Source organism: Sylvia atricapilla, chromosome 5, assembly GCF_009819655.1.
Source record: "Sylvia atricapilla isolate bSylAtr1 chromosome 5, bSylAtr1.pri, whole genome shotgun sequence".
Classification (NCBI taxonomy): Eukaryota; Metazoa; Chordata; class Aves; order Passeriformes; family Sylviidae; genus Sylvia; species Sylvia atricapilla.
The window spans coordinates 45064837-45080856 of NC_089144.1; the positions used below are offsets into that span (position 1 = coordinate 45064837).

Consider the following 16020-nt stretch of genomic DNA (forward strand, 5'->3'; position numbering starts at 1 on the left):
GTAAATTTCAAATAGTTTAATTAGAAAAAAATTATCAATTTTATCCTTACTGAATCTAAAATAAAATAAAAAAAAATTTGGTAGTTCATTCGTTTTAGTATATGTTCAAACTTCGTTTGACATAGGAGAGTGAATGCAGCATCTTGGGCCACTAGATGGCGAAGTGGGATTATTGTTCTTATAATTTGAACCCAGATAGTCTAGACGAAATTTTTTCTAGTTAAGTTAATGTATAGCTGTTGAGCAGACAGGAAAGGTATTTTTTTAATGTAGACGTTACTAACTGAATACTTAAGATTTAATTAGTATCTTACGATAAATGTGTGCCTAGGATTAAATTAGACGTATATAGTTCTTGTACTAGGAGTCAAAATACCTGTGAAATTTTCAGATCTTACGGCTCATTTTCTGAAAATAATCTTCTCAATTCAATAACACCTTGTGAAAAACAGTCAAGAGGGAAGCACGAACAAATGTCATCATTTAGATTTCTCTAAGGCCTTTGATACAGTCCCACATGACATGCTGATCTCCAGATTGAAGACATGGGTTTGATGGATAAATAGCCATTCAATGGATAAGGAATTGGCTGGATGGACACAGCCAGAGAGTTGTGGTCCGTGGCTCTATTTCCAGGTAGTGGGTGGTGATGGGTGGGGTCCCTCAGAGCTCACTCTTGGGACTGATGCTCTTCAGTACCTTCATCAATTACAGACAGTGAGATTGAGTGCAGCCTCAGCAGGTTTGATGACAGGAAGCTGAGCTCTGCAGTTGACACAACAGAAGGAAAGGATGTCATACCTGCATTTCTTTCCCTGATGTTAAGGATCTGTCCTCAAGTAGTTTGCCAAATTGGAACCCAATTCCAACTTTAGAAGAATACCATTGCAGGGATCAAATAATGGGTCTAGGTGACTTTAAATCTATGGCCTATAGTGTTTGTGCTTTGGGAGAGCTTTGAGGAATAGGGTAACTCAGGGTGGGGTTAGGATAAATCTGGTTTTATTGCCACTAGTAGTATCTAGTTTTCCAGCTAAATAAATTAATTCTTTTTAGTGCAATTAGCCTATACTTTTTTATAACTAGGCTTTTTTCAGAGACTGTTTTCACAAAATTTGTAAATTCTACATTAGGCAAAAATTGGGAATAATACTGTGCAGCAACTAATTTTCTTCTCATTTTCTTCAAAGGTTTCATGGTACTGTATTTTGGGCTCTGTAGCAGGAGGAAGTACTACAAAAGTAAGGTTAAATAGCAATAAACTTCAAAATACAGGTGAACAGGTAAGGCAGAGGTAAAACTTGTTTTGGTAATTATCTCTTCCTCTAAAAAACTCCAACTCTCTAAATGTTTCTATCTGACACATTTTTTAAAACCATGTAACTGGCTGAACCTTTGACAAACTCTTCTATCTTTACACCACTAAACTTCCAGGAATCTTTTTTGAATAAGAAATTAAATTACTCAAAAGTTCAAGTTAAACAAATCTGTACCTTGTTGTAACTATTTTTTTTCAGTGATATCTAAGAAATGCAAAAGTAAAAGAAAGTATATCGAGTATTTCTAAAGTGTGCTCCAGGCACTACTCATTCCAGGAATTCAAAAAAGGAAATTGTAAACAGATAAAAATTCATTATTCTTCTTAATTGTGTAACTTCTATCACCTATTTCTTCTAAACAAGACATTCCCTTACTAAATTCTGGCAGCATGATAATATAACTTTTTCAATAACCTTCACATTCAGACACAGTTTATTTCTAGGTTGATGCTCTTTCCCTTTCATTCTGTGAACATGTGGTATGGTGAATCATCCCACGCATCTTTAATTACTTATGACTGATCATGTTGACTGTGTTGGTACTCCTACGTTATTGGTTCATTATGATTTAACTTTTTTTTTTTATTATTATTTGTTGGTTTGGTTTTGCATTTTTAGGTAGATTTTTCCTTTGGATCACATTCTGGTGTTTCTGCACAGATTGAGAAAGTTCTGGTTTTCATTCAGTCATTCCTGCTATTGTGTTGCCCTCTTGTGTGACAACAGTGAACCATCCAAATACTGTGCATTTTGTGATTTAGGAAAGGAGCAAGAAAGCTTCAGCATGTCTTCTTCAGCAGATTTTTCTGTGGTTTAACGCCTTATTGATCACCTCAGTGATCATTTTTATATCTGGAATCTTTATGAAGAGTTCTGTTCTTTGCAGGGCAGGTGTCTTGTGCTTTGTAACAGAAGAATGATCTCAACCTATTTTGCCTGTTGTTTCAGGCTTTCCCAGCTTTGTAAGCAAGCTCTATACTAACACTAATAGACTTGTGTTTGGTGATGGAGAGGGAATCCTCCCCTTTGCACCTGTTCCCCTGGCTGCCCTCCTTAAGAGAAAGTGTATGAAAACAGAAGGTATGTATAGGTAGTGGCAGTAGAGGCTTTGATGTTGTTCCTGATACTCATATCAAACCAAGTTTCCTGTGATCTTTAGCAAATTAGTTTCAATATTCCATCCTGTATCAGGTGGATTTAAGTGTTTGACAGGTGACTTTCACCCCACTGCCAGCTGTTTTTTCTGTGAATTTGCTGCAGTCCGTCTAAGCCACTGACCATCTGTGTAACTGGAGACACAGAACTGAGGTTAACCATATGCCTCTGCAATGGAACTTCTGTTTGCTTTAGGATGTGCTTCTGCAAAGTGCTGATCTGCAGACAAAGTCTATCTGCTGACTCCAAGAAAAAAGTTTAGAGCTCTTTGGGATTGACTGATCAATCGACTGATCATAAAGGGATGTTATAGACTGCTGTACACATATTTCTGGTCTGCTGGTTCAGGATTCAGGCCCAGCATCTGAAGGGATTTCACTTGCTCAGAATTGTCCTTATGAAGGACCGACTGTTTGAATAAGAGTGTTGTGTTGATGCTGTGTTATGGTGATCTTGATTCTCATGTTACCTTCCCACCACTGGCACTGGTTTCTTGTTTCAAGACCCTTGAAGTCTTCAAATCTTCCTTGTGTAAGTCATCTTTGTCACAGAGAGGACAGTGGAGAATCTTCTTAGGGGTGAGCCATGATGTTAAAGTGCAGGTGTACAATTACTTGAAGGAAAAATTAAGATCTTGAAAGTATGTTGTTTGTTTCGCAGACTCCAAAGTGCTATTAATGGTGCTGGGAGGTCCAGGGATATCTCTGCCTATATCTGATACAAGAAGGTGTCATGTATAAAGGAGAGCAGTATGGTATTTGTGTGGAAGCACAGCTCAGGGACAGAATGTTTCAGCTCAGTGACTGCAAGCATGGACAATCACTGTGTGAATGGTCAAATGGACACAAGTATCTTAGAAAAATATCAGGTCCTGGTACTTAACTGTTCTCTTAGGTTATGGGCTCTGTGTACTTGTCAGCATTTTTCACTTATCATTTCATTGTTTTCTCATCGTTTTCAAGAGTTTAATACAAGAATCTAGTACATGACATGCTGTTAATCTGGATTGTACTTTGATTGTATCCAAGGCCACTAAATAGTTTGTTTAATAATAAAAGTTTAGAATTTGAGGGGTTTTTTGGTATGTACATTGAGTCTAACTAGAAAAATATTTTTATTGGTAGATACCAGCGGATGGGAAAATTCTCTTAGAAGTACAAGGGTTAGATGCCAATGAGAAATATGTATTTGCTGTCGCAGCATATTCTTCAGATGGAAAACTTATTGGGGATGCCATTGGGCAAATGACTAAGCCAATCCTTGCCTATCCACCCCTTTCTGCTACTACTGTTCGAGCATATCTAACTCAGGTAGGGTTAGAATATGGTAATGGACACATACATTCATTTGGTTGTAATTACTTGTTTTCAATGGTTGTTCTAAAGCTGCATCTGGTAACAGCTTGAGACCTTCTTGCCAAAAGCTTGATAAGCACAAATCACAATTTTAATATAAAAATAGTATATCTAAGCAAGTTGATTCTTAATTCAAAATGATCAAAAATGTCAGGTTAAGTGAAAAGGACTCAGATAGTTTTCTTGCCCATGTCTGTTTTACAGAGATTTAACTTAACATCTTTCTTTTTTTTCTTTTTATTTTTTTTTCTTTTTTTTTTTTTTTTAAAAAATCTGTTCTTTTCATTTTTGTGACTAAGTACTAGAAAGCATCTTGTTAGTCATTATGGAATAAAAAATGTTCTAGAGCTTAGCAGGTATCAAACCCAACCATTTTCATATTTAAATTAGTTTTGTAGTATCTTGTTAAAGACCACAATAGTTGTCAGATCATTATAATTTTCTGTGTTCTTAGTAAAGAATATTTAAAACAGACTGACACAGAGAAAAGTGAAATTGTCTAGCTCTATAGACAGATTATGGGGAACAGTTAGAAGCTTTCCTAAAATATTCCAATGTAAAATGTATTCACATGAATTTATGTCTACTTATTTGGCTTAGTTTACATCCCGTTATTCAGAGCAGGAGGGCATTCTGCAGTATTAGCAAAAGAAATATCAAGCTAGCTGAATTTATATGCCTTCAAAAATTGTATTGCAATGCTTGTAAAGTTTTCCATGCAAGGCTGTTAGAGCATTGGTCAGCAGTCAGGGAACTCTTTTGTTTTCTCTGATGCTAAATCTGAACCACACTAAAATTAATAGAAACTGATTGTTGCTGCATGTATTTTATTCAACTATGCCAGAATATTCTTAGAGAAATTGTAAATTTACATGTTGTGAGGAGTCTTGAAACCTTATTTTTCCTATAATTTTATCTGGGTTGGTTATTTCATGAACATGTCAACTCACTGTTTGCTTGTTTTGTAGGTAGCCTATCAGACGGGCAACTTTAGATTAGCCAGAGCAGCATTTTCACCAGTGTGGGATTACTTTGTTTCAGATTGTTCTCCACTTCCTCCCAATGCAGCAGTTATTTCTGCACGTAATAATCGGACTTCATCTGAAAAAAGGTAATTAATGAAACAAAATTAAAATAATAATTAATTATCTATAATTATTTTCTTATTGTAGATGTGCACATTTTATTTAGAAGAGCTCCAAGTTGTGCAATTTTGTTCAGGCTTGTGATATGAAAAACGTTTTGAAAAAAAGGTTATAATTAGCTGAGGATTTTTGTGCTAACATTTGCAAACCTAATTCTTTATAATGGCTGTTTTCTTAAGATAATTGTGAAACATTTCTAAAGTGGGTAATAGTTTCGTGTGATGCTTTTTCATATGCAGAATATATCATATGCATTGGTTTTTTGACTTTCCAATTAAGGGAACAATAGACCTCAGAAACTGTGAATGTTTTCTGAAGAACACCAACCAAAATAGGTACATTCTTGCTAATTTTTGGGGTGCCTATATAATGTGCCAATAATCTTTGCATATGCTAAAGGGCTTTAGAGATATGTAACATTAATTCTTTCAGGTAAGATCTTCAAACGTTCAACCATAATTATATAAGTTTTTCATTGCCCAGCTAAAAATTTTGTGGTTACATTTACTGAAATTTAATAGATTCAGGTTTGGAAATACATCAGAATTTAATTATTCCCAGATAAAAGATTTTAAAATTAAATAATAGACAGGAAATATTATAAGAAAAATAGTTTTTAATGTAAATCAGCTATTTATGATTTGATAATGAATTAACATTCAGTATAACTGAATACAAATAATCAACTTCACTCTCTGCCCTTCAAGTGCCACTATGTGTCTGATACCAGGCATATGAATGCACCAAGGGTTTTGATGTTAAATGCCATAGCTGTAGCAGTACTTGGGATTTACACACAGCCTGTGGACTGCAGTGATGCTGGCAGACAATTGCTATGCGTCCTATTTCATGACTATGTGGGGTTTTTTTAATCTATGGCTGGCCTTGGCAACAAAGCAGGAATAGTCATTGTGCTTTTTGCTGCATTTGTTCTGTTATTACTATTTATTTCAATAAGCAATTTTTTTAACACATCCAGCCCTAGAGAAAACATTGTAATGAGTCAATTTTCAGATAAATCAGAAGAAGACAGAAAATTTTAAGCAGCTGTGCAAAGCAGTTTCAGGGATTTTGCTTTCCTGATGGTTAAGGCCAAGCTTCCTTTTTTTTTTTTTATTTTTTTCTTTCAATTAACATGGAAGATTCTCACAGCTGCAGTATCACGCAGTTTCAGTTTTACTGAGCAGTTAAAAAAATTGGATTCGCCAAAGGGACAGCAGAGGGAGCCTGAAGGAAAGGAAACCTGTGTTTCCAGCCAGAAGCCCTGGTGGTGGTATCTTGGTAAAGTCAAGTATGTGAATGTGGCTATTTGATCTTCCTTCTCGAGTTCCAGTCTCTTTCAGGAAATACAGTCGAGGAGAAGAAGAAATTTATTTCCTGTACTTCAAAACCGTAGAATTTTTCCTGTAACAAAAATATTTCAAAAATTTGGCAAGTACAAATGCCCCTCTGTCCCTAGGGAAGGAAAAAAAAATCCAAAAAATCTTGACAGAAAAGCAGGCAAAAGTAAAGAGATCTCTTTTGAGACTTGATTCTTTTGAGACAAGACGTTAAGTGTTGAAAAGGATTCTGTTAGTGATACTTAGTAATGGACTTCACAACTGTGCATATCATCAGAATACAGAAGAACAATGTGTGATAGGAGAAAGTGAAAACAAATAAGTTGTAGCACCTGAAGTTTTCAAAGACAGTTCAAAATCAATTTCACTGGATTAATTAGATGATGCAAATAATGAAAAGTTGTCTTAGATTAGAATGAGTGGATAGCAATTTCAAAAGAAGTAGCATTTTTATTTATTTGGTTGTAAATTTAGAATTTTTAGCGATTTTTTTTTAGTTTTATATGTAACTCTTATTTCCAGAAGAAGTTATAGTAATCCTTTCTGTCCATAATTTTAAAACTAAAGAGTTAATTTTATTATAATGCAGTGTCAGGCATGCAAGATCTGAATCATAATTAACATGCTTAATTCTTTTGCTTTTGTATTTTGTAGGTTATGTTTTGAAGCTGTATCTCAAATTTCTCCTATTACCTTGCACCTCTTTTTGAGGAATATATTTGCTGTTTCTGACATTAATGTTGTGGAAGGAGCACTCTTCTGTGATTCCATCTGTTCTAATGAGATATTTTATAAGGAGCAAGTATGTGTGGTTTAAAATAATATACTGGATTTGATTTTAATTTTTCATCAGCTTTATTTCATCATTGCAAGATAGATGTGGCCATCAACTAATCCTATTTGCAGGATACTCCATTTTCTGTGGGTTACATGGCTTTTCTTTCTGAAGTATTTCAAAAGCTGTTGGTTATTTATGTCCTGCTGGAATTATGGTTTCTGAATCAGTTATTGCCTAACCCAAAGCCCACTGATTCCTACTGGGGAAGGATTTTTGAGTTCAGTGGTGGTAGACTATAATATAAGAAGGAAGTATAATAATTGTTATTTTTGTCCTATTAAGATCTACCTTGAATTTTTAATTTTAAACATTTATGTTATTTAATGCACATATTTTAATTAACATGTGACTTCTAAGAGGGCTTAATGATTTTAATATACTAATATTTTATTTCAGAGTTTTTTATATTATTATGGCATGTTAATGACAAAACCCACTCTTTCTTTTTTATTTGGATATTAAAGGTTTGCCTCCTGTTTCATTGCATTCCTATTCTATTCCTTTCTTTGCTGAAGTACTTGTAAAAAATGTGAGCAGTTGATTACTCAATGACTTTACAAGATCAACTCTTGCTTGCAAGGACTGCAACAGATAACTTGAAGGGAAAGGAAGGAATTATCCTTCCCTTACCTGCTCTGAGAGACTAGTATGTGAAATTTCTACTCCACATAGTTTGAGATTATTAATCAGCCTCAATTTATAAACAAAATGGCCACACAGTTAGATCAAGAGCAATTGTTTCCCTTAGTATCAGGAATAGTGTGTTTTTTAATATACTTCTAACAGGTGTCAATGTAAATTCATTTTTAAACTTTAATCTTACTTGCTGCTATTCCTGCTTTTTAAACTGCAACAACATCTGTCTTCTTCCACTTTAAAATTATTAAACAACAGAACGCATATTTAAATCAAAACATGTTTTTCTTTTACAGGTTGCTAGATTAGCAGAATGTGAAAGAATGGCTGTGGCAATTGAACTTAGCAACTGGTTGGATGATGCAAGTTACACCCTGCAGGCTGTTGTACAATGTTATGGCCTTCTCGCCCCCCTTATTTATCACAAGATTTTTTCAGTGCCAGTAGTTCAGGTGAGAGCATTTTAAGACTAAACAGCTGTCAGGTCCTGCAGTTAGAGTGATTCAAATTAAACTTGTAATAGGCACTACAGTTGGCTTTGCCTTCTTAATAGCTGACAGAAAAAGAGTCTTTTAGAATTTTATATGTTCCCAATGCATATAAATTCGGTGTAAGCTGCACACATTCTGCTCTCAGATATGGTGAAGTGACTGCATAGTATTGATTGTTTCTTCAGGCTGATTTTTGGTGCTTAAACTGTAGCAGAATCTACAGTATAATTTCTACTGGAATGTTATTTGCAGATGGCAATTTAGAGAAATGAAAAGCAGTATTTGCCTGTGTTTGTAGGTTTTTTGGTTTAGGTTTTTTTTTTTTTTTTTTTTTTTTTTTTTTTTGTTGGTTTTTTTTTTTTTTTGTTGTTTTTTAATTTGGAATGTTTGCTTCATATACAGTTTTACTTTCTTCTTAAAGAAAAGAAAGGTATTCAGTGTTTTGATAATGCAATCTTTAGTTTTCAGGCATGTGCTCCTTTCCAGAAGCAAGCACTTTCTCTTCAAAAAGTGGGTACCTGAATCCCCTCCTGTCATTTATGAAGCATCAGATGTGGTTTTTAGATTTAGCAAGGATACCGTAGAAACATGCAAATCTTTTTCCTGTAATTAGGTAGCCATTTTAGGTAGCAGCAATAAGAGTACATCCTCTCTGTGGGAAAGGATGAGGTGACTGCGCTGAAGGTGAGACCCAGACCAGCAGCCTCTGAATATGGCAGACAGAGCAGGGTGTTGGTACGAGGATCCACTGACAGTCCAGAGAACGTGAGGTTATTGGGCTGGCCCAGGGTCCATCCAGGAGAAAAAGTCCGAAGATGTAGGAATTGAGGGCAGAGGCTGGAGACAAGGCTGCAATACCTTGTCCAAGGTCCTTGCAGGAGAAAGAACTGAAGACCAGCACAGCAGTACCACAGCTCAAACAGGGACTGAAGGCTTGTGCCTGAGCTTTATTGGCACTCTTGGGCAGAGGGTGTGAGGTCTCAAGTGAGGATGCTCAGGGAAGGACTACTGGGGTATTTATAGCCCAGAGAAGTTTTTAGGAGTGCTTAGGAAAAAAAAAAATCATCTATTTGAATACAGGAAAAACTTCTTGCCTTAGACGTTGTTGGCTTGTGGTGTCCTGCTAAAGATACAGCTAGCCACTGGAAATGGCTCCTGTTTCGGATTTCTTAATTAAAGTGAAAAATAATTTAGCCACATGTTCTTTTCATTTCTGATGGACAAAATTGGGGAAAGAAGTATTTTATTTCTACAGCATACTCGAAATCTCTTTTTTAATTTGAAATTCTTGTCATCACAATATATTTTTAAATATATTCCTCCAGTAGAATTGTGTAATCTCACTGAATTAAACATTCTTGGATTCCATGTTAGTTAGATCAGCAAGAATATCCATCCTGTATCTATATATTAATATCTGGGATTTTATGTGAACATGTAATGTATTCCAAAGGACTGTGATTTATTATAATATAATATATTATAATAAATAATATATTAATATTGACACTGTTCAATTAAATGAGAATTTTATTGTTAGCATTTGTACAGCTGATGTTTTATCCTATTTATTAAATTTCAAAATATTTTCAAAGTTCATCGTGAAATACAATGGGCTGTACAGAGGTACAAGCTTGTAAGTATGCTCAAAACTCCAAACTTTGTTTTAACCCTTGTATTTACAGATCCTCATTAAATGCTTGACTGTTCTGCAAGAAATTCCAAGTGGTACTTTGCAAAGGAGACAGGAAGGATGTTACGAGAGTATTCAGCATATGATAGCTTGTACTTCATATCATACAGCAAAGGTATGGTGTGTATTTTTGTGCTTACAGCTTAATTTGACATACAGCTCTTGTCACTTGAGAAAAAAAAAAAGAGATTTAGTAAGCTGGCCTTCAGAATAATATCTTAGAGAATCAACAGTCTTAAATAGTAAAGGCATACAAATATTTATTAGTGTCTTAGAATTAGTGCATTTTAATAACAATGATATTTTGACATTTACTATTTATTCAGAAAATAGTCTGTAATTATTAGTCCTTGTCATCATCTACATTTACATCATTGTCTATATTTTTACATTTAAGGTAGTAGTATTTTCAATGAGACGTAATATATACGTTCAAAAGTTTATTTATTGCAAATAAGCCATGTATGTAGTTTTAATCAGATTAACATATCTGTGTTAGTTGCCAATTTGATACAAGAGACTTTATACTGTTTATTCTTGCATGCTGGCAGAAATAAAAACACCTTGACTTTCAACTATAATATACATCTGTAGATGACATTTATGATTCAGATACTCAATCTATTTCATGAGATAAGGAGAAATTCGGTACTGGATCTTATCCCTCATGTATAGAGACATGCTGCAGTTAATTACTCGCTATCATAAATGTGTGATACTGGAAAAGTCAGCTTTCCTCTAGCTTTGGGTACATCTCAAATAAAAGCTCATACTGAAGCTGAGATGTAGCTAATGATGTAAGGGATTCCCCTGTGCTGGTAATTCCTCAGCTTGGTCTTTATAGGAACTGAATCTCCATGCTCACCTCACAAGACCAGGTGAGTATCAAATAACCCTAAAAATGCTCTGCAAGGCCAGCATGGCTGTGAGGCCAGGAACCAAGGGCAATGCCATGGCTGGCAGAGCAGCACCTGGTACTGAGGTTCAACCAGGCATCCAGATTATCAGGTAAATTTGTGGTGATGAGGCAGGTCAGATTTGAAGCTGGGAAGTCAGTCCACAGGTCATGATAAAGCCTGGTGAGGTGGCAGAGCCCAGCAGGCTGATCTATCATGGTGGGAACAGTCTGAGGTCAACTCAGAAGTTGGTCTGTGGGCCAGGTGTCCAGTCTAGTGAATCCATTGCCACACCCCAGCATGACTTGGACTAAGCGGGAGATCAACATTCCTGCCGTATAGGAGCCAGCAGGGACTGTAGGCTGAGACTTGAGCCGAGAGGGAGCTCCTGGCCGCACAGCCGTAGGCTCCAGGTGAATGCTGTCAGGGCCAGTAAAGCTTATTAGAAGCCTTGAAAACTTGATTAAGTGTTTGTTTGTTGTTGGATTCCTCAGCTAAATGACTACCACTTATATTGCTGATTTTTTTTTCCTTAGAGATAGCATTTCAACAGGGTAGCATGCAGAATAGCAAAGAGAATGAGTGAATTGCAAATGATTCTCATTAAAGCATGGTATATGTTTTTCTTTTGACTTACAGTCAGGTCATGTACTGTGTTTATCCTAAGGTAATCTATACACTTAGGATCACAGAGGCAAAGATCCTGATGTGAAGTTAGCTTGCACATAGGAGAATCGCTTGGGCATTTAGAGTTCTATCTATAGAAGATAAAGCCATCTAAAAACATTCGCTGCACTGTTAATTTATAAATTTCGTAATTTAAAAATAAATTTCAACGGTCCTTTCACTAATACAGTTGGGATTTTAAAATGTGCACTTGATACCAGAGAGGTAAATGAGGATCATTTAGTTACCCTTTATGTTCTTTGATAGCAGTACTGCCTAGAACAGGGAGAGTGTCAATCACAGCAATAGATACTTCTTTTAGGTCTTTCTATTCTCTGAGGGATAGGCTAAACAGAAGTAGAACACATAGATAACATATCTGCAATTCCAATTATTTTACGTGTCTACAGTCCTGAGTTTTTTATTAAAAGAAACTTGCATATTCAGTAATTGATTTCTATTTATAATATTCATGCATTTTGACAATTATAAGTAGACAGTAATGAGATATTATATATTATGTAAACCAAAAAATGTATAACAGATGATTATTTTATAGGTACTACATTCATGGAAAGAGTATGAACTTGCAGTAGTTATCATCAACTATGGGAAAAAATTGTTGATTTCACCAGCAGTTTCACCCAGCCTGTCAGGAGATGTGAAACCTGAAGAAACACACACTGGCAAACCGGTAAAAGTAGTTTCTCTGGTTTTTACTTTTTCTTTTCTATAAATTCTATATTCTATTAATTTGAAGACTAGATTTATTATGTTTTTTTTTTGTTCTAGAATCACAGAATAGTTTGGGTTGGAAGGGACCTTAAAGATCATCTAGCTCCACCCCCAGCCTTGGGCTGGGACACTTTTTTTGTTTAGGGCAAATCTGGGAGGAAACCTCTGAATAGGGTTCATCTGGAGAGTAAACTCAAATGTCCCCTCCCTCCAGCTGGTGTGGGAAAAGAACTTCTTTGGAGAAAAATGGAAAAAACTATTTATTTAACAAAAAAAAAATGCCCACAAGTATAAAGAATAAACAATATGAACCGACAAAACCTCTCACTGCTCTGAAGAGAGATGGCAAAACTGAGGAAGTCTTTGTCATGGGTGTGACTCAGCTCACTCAGTTTTTCACTAGTTCCAGTTCTTTCAGAGGTTCAGGCCTCGGCGGGCTGCATGTGCAAGCCCTTGGTTCTCTTCTGGGTTTTTCAGTCCAGAGCAGATTCAAACAGTCTCAAGAAACAGGTTAAAAAAACAGTCTAGGAAGCTTTTTTGCCTCAGCTAGATAAACTAACTAAAAGCAACAAACCCTCATCTCTGTCTGGCCACTGTCCATGCCTCTGATGAACACACAGAGTCCAGAGGAAAAAAAAAATGAGTAGGAGTGAAGGCTATTTGCTCAAAACAAACTGTGCATTTCTCCTTTCCCTGCTTCACTCACAGAACCAGTCTTAAAGGTACAGAACACAGCATACAGCACACACAGAACAGACAGTTGGGGATACAAGCACCATAAGGTCACGCTAGGACAGACCCCTTCCACTAGACTGGACAGACCCCTTCCACAAGGCTCAGTGCCCCATCCAGCCTGGCCTTGAACACCTCCAGAGTTGGGGAGTCGCCATGCTTTACAAAATATGTTATGCTAAAAAAATGATTAACATAATTTTTATTACATGAGAAAAGAAAAATAATACAATATTGATGAAATTATAAGATACATATTTAGAAGACTTGGGATCTAAGCTAAATTCCATTATTGACAAGCTAGTTTTAGTTAAGTTAAAGTTAAGCTTTCATAACAAAGTATTCAATATTTCAGACCCATACTTCAGGGGCATGCCATTTAGCTGCAATGGCAAAAGCAGCAGAAAATCTGAGTACTCTTGAATCAAGTCTCCTCAAACTGACAGAACCAGGTGGGTGTACTGTGGAAACACTTCTTTCCTTTGTCTATGGAGTTTGCTATGGTTTGTTTGTAATAAAAATTACTGAAGAAGTACTTCTTTTTCTTATATCTTCTATGATGAATCAGCCAAAGCAATAATGATCTTGGTAATAATCACCTGGTAGTGACGTGTGTATTAATATTTTTTGTAATTTCCACTGGAACACTTAAATCTTCTTTCGAAGGAATATTCATTTGTGAACAAATCTGCAAATATTTGTTCTTCCAATCTGTTTAAATTGGATTCCATGTTATTTAGGCTTGCTTTATCTTCTTAAATCAGAAAATGCAGTGGCAAAGACCCCTGTCCATTTGTAGCTTGTTTCAATGCCCAGCCAATGCTAGTAGTAATGACCATGACAGGAAATTTTAGTGGAGAAAACTCTCCCTGAAGAAAGTTAACAGAAATTGTGTTTTTTGTGAGGGAATTGCATGCATACTAGTATTTAACTACCTTTTAACTCAGGAATTAATATATAATTTTAAAATATCTTAGAGTCTGGATCAAGCACAAGAATTTTCTGTCTAATAATCCTTCCAAAGTTAGATGAATTAAGTAAGAATTACAAAGAAAGTTTGGTTAGAACTTAAACTCAGAGACACTACTGATTTTTTCCATTATATTTACATGGCATCTTGTACTTCTTTGAGCATGGATGAAATTGTAGAATGGTATAGGTTGAAAGGCATTTCTGGAAGGTATTTATTCTAACCCCTTCTCAAAACAGGTACAATTAGATCAGGTTGCTCTGAGGCTTGTCCAGTCAAGTTTTGAATCTTTCTGAAGAAAGAGAATTCACAACCTTTATGGGCAACTTGTTCCAAGAGATAACCACTCTTACTGTGGTTAGAGAAGTTTTCTTAATATGTGTTTGAAATTTTCTGGCTTGTTTCAATTGCCTGTTGTGCTATCGGTGAGGACAGTCTGTCTTCACATTCTGTATTCCTCCTATTGGTAGGGGTAGATTCCTCTTAGCCTTTCCTTCCTAAAACTGAATAAACCCAGTTCCCTCGGCCTCTTCTTGCTTTGTCATGCAGTATAGCTCCTTATCATCTTGGCTGTCCTTCACTTGACTTAGCTATATGTCAGTGTCTTGTAGTACAGTGTCCAAAGCCAGGCACAGTAACCTAGATGTGGTATCACAAGTGCTGAATAGAGGGGAATAGTCGTGTCCCCTGACCTGCTGACCAAGCTGTTTCTAGTATAGCCCAGAATGCAACTGGTCTTTGCTACAAGATCACACCCCTCATGTTCTAGCTATCATCCATCATCTCTGTATATGCATTTGTTCAGAAGAGAAAGCATTCTTGTGGAAAATAGGATAAGGGGGGGATGCAAAAATGTCATTAATCTGTGCAATAATCTGTGGTGGTGAGTTATTTAGGAGTGGAGCTGGAGCCTAGATCCCAATAAGCCTCTCCAGTGAAAAGGCGTCTTGGGGAAACTCAGGCAAAGCAGTCAAGCTCACACATCCACACACACCACGTGGGCTAGCACAGCTAAGAGAGGCAGAAGGCCTTGACACCAGGTCAGTTCCAGCAGGTTTATTTCCAGGAGCCAAAGGGAGACCCAGAGGCAAGAGCCTGGGTCATCTGCTTGTCCCTGCTTAAGTACGGGGTTCAGCAGCCAGTGACCTTGAGGTGTGGGGGCAGAGCCAAGGGCAGGTAAGGTCAGTGTCCCATAGGGGAGACAGGGCTGGTCACTGGGTCCCACAGCCAATGGAGACACACACCAGGAGAGGAGACACCAAGGGCCAGGGGCATTATGGGGAGGAGGAACCAGAGCAAACTGTGTGTACACAGCACCATTGGGAAGTCCCTTCTGTCAGGCTGGGCAGGTAACTGTGGTCTGTCCTGCCAAGGCCACACCCTGGGTATTATGTTGAGGGGCTGAAGGAATTCCACAATAATCATTTTTGCTCACATTGATGCCTCCATTCCTGCACAAGGAAAGAATTCTGTAAGTTAATTGAAAATCATGTTGATTACTTAATAGAAAGTTAAATTAATGGATTGGTTAGTTAGAAAAAACCCCCACATTTTCTGTAGCTGGCAAATAATTTATCTCTAAAGTCTGTTCTGTTGTTGAAATAGCCTATTTGTCAATAGTTTCAGGATACAAATTGAGAAGAAGCCTTTTGGAGTGGCCATGCAAAGCTTACAGCTCTCCTTACATATATGTATGAATGGTTTAGGGCGATGTGCACAGCTGTAGGAATGCTGTTAAAAATGTTTTGGGAAAAGCCTTGTCAAAAGAAATCATTATAACTGGATCAACACAGCATTCCATTGATGATAGTCTGCAAGAAAAATTGAAAAGAGCTGAATCTGCTTCTTTCGAAAGAAGCAAAACCCAAAATGTTTCACACAGAGTACAGTTTAAATTCTGAAATTTCAAGTCTTTCCCTATTAAAAATTTTTGGGGACATATTTCTCTTTGTGAAAATGCTTTTTTGGAACAACATAATTTTGAACTTGACCTTTGGGAGAGAGTACTAAGAAAGGGTGTCCTAAAATTTTTTTTAAAGGTTGGCTTTT

General features: G+C 36.5%; 1 protein-coding gene across 1 annotated transcript in view; it reads left to right on the forward strand.

Moving 5' to 3' along the window:
• The window catches only part of CFAP54 (cilia and flagella associated protein 54), a 105713-nt gene that overhangs the window by 32949 nt on the left and 56744 nt on the right, over positions 1–16020 (forward strand). The window contains 8 exon segments of the mRNA XM_066319327.1: positions 1191–1283; positions 3599–3784; positions 4798–4940; positions 6969–7116; positions 8085–8240; positions 9965–10087; positions 12094–12228; positions 13357–13453. Coding sequence (XP_066175424.1) covers positions 1191–1283; positions 3599–3784; positions 4798–4940; positions 6969–7116; positions 8085–8240; positions 9965–10087; positions 12094–12228; positions 13357–13453 — 1081 coding nt within the window.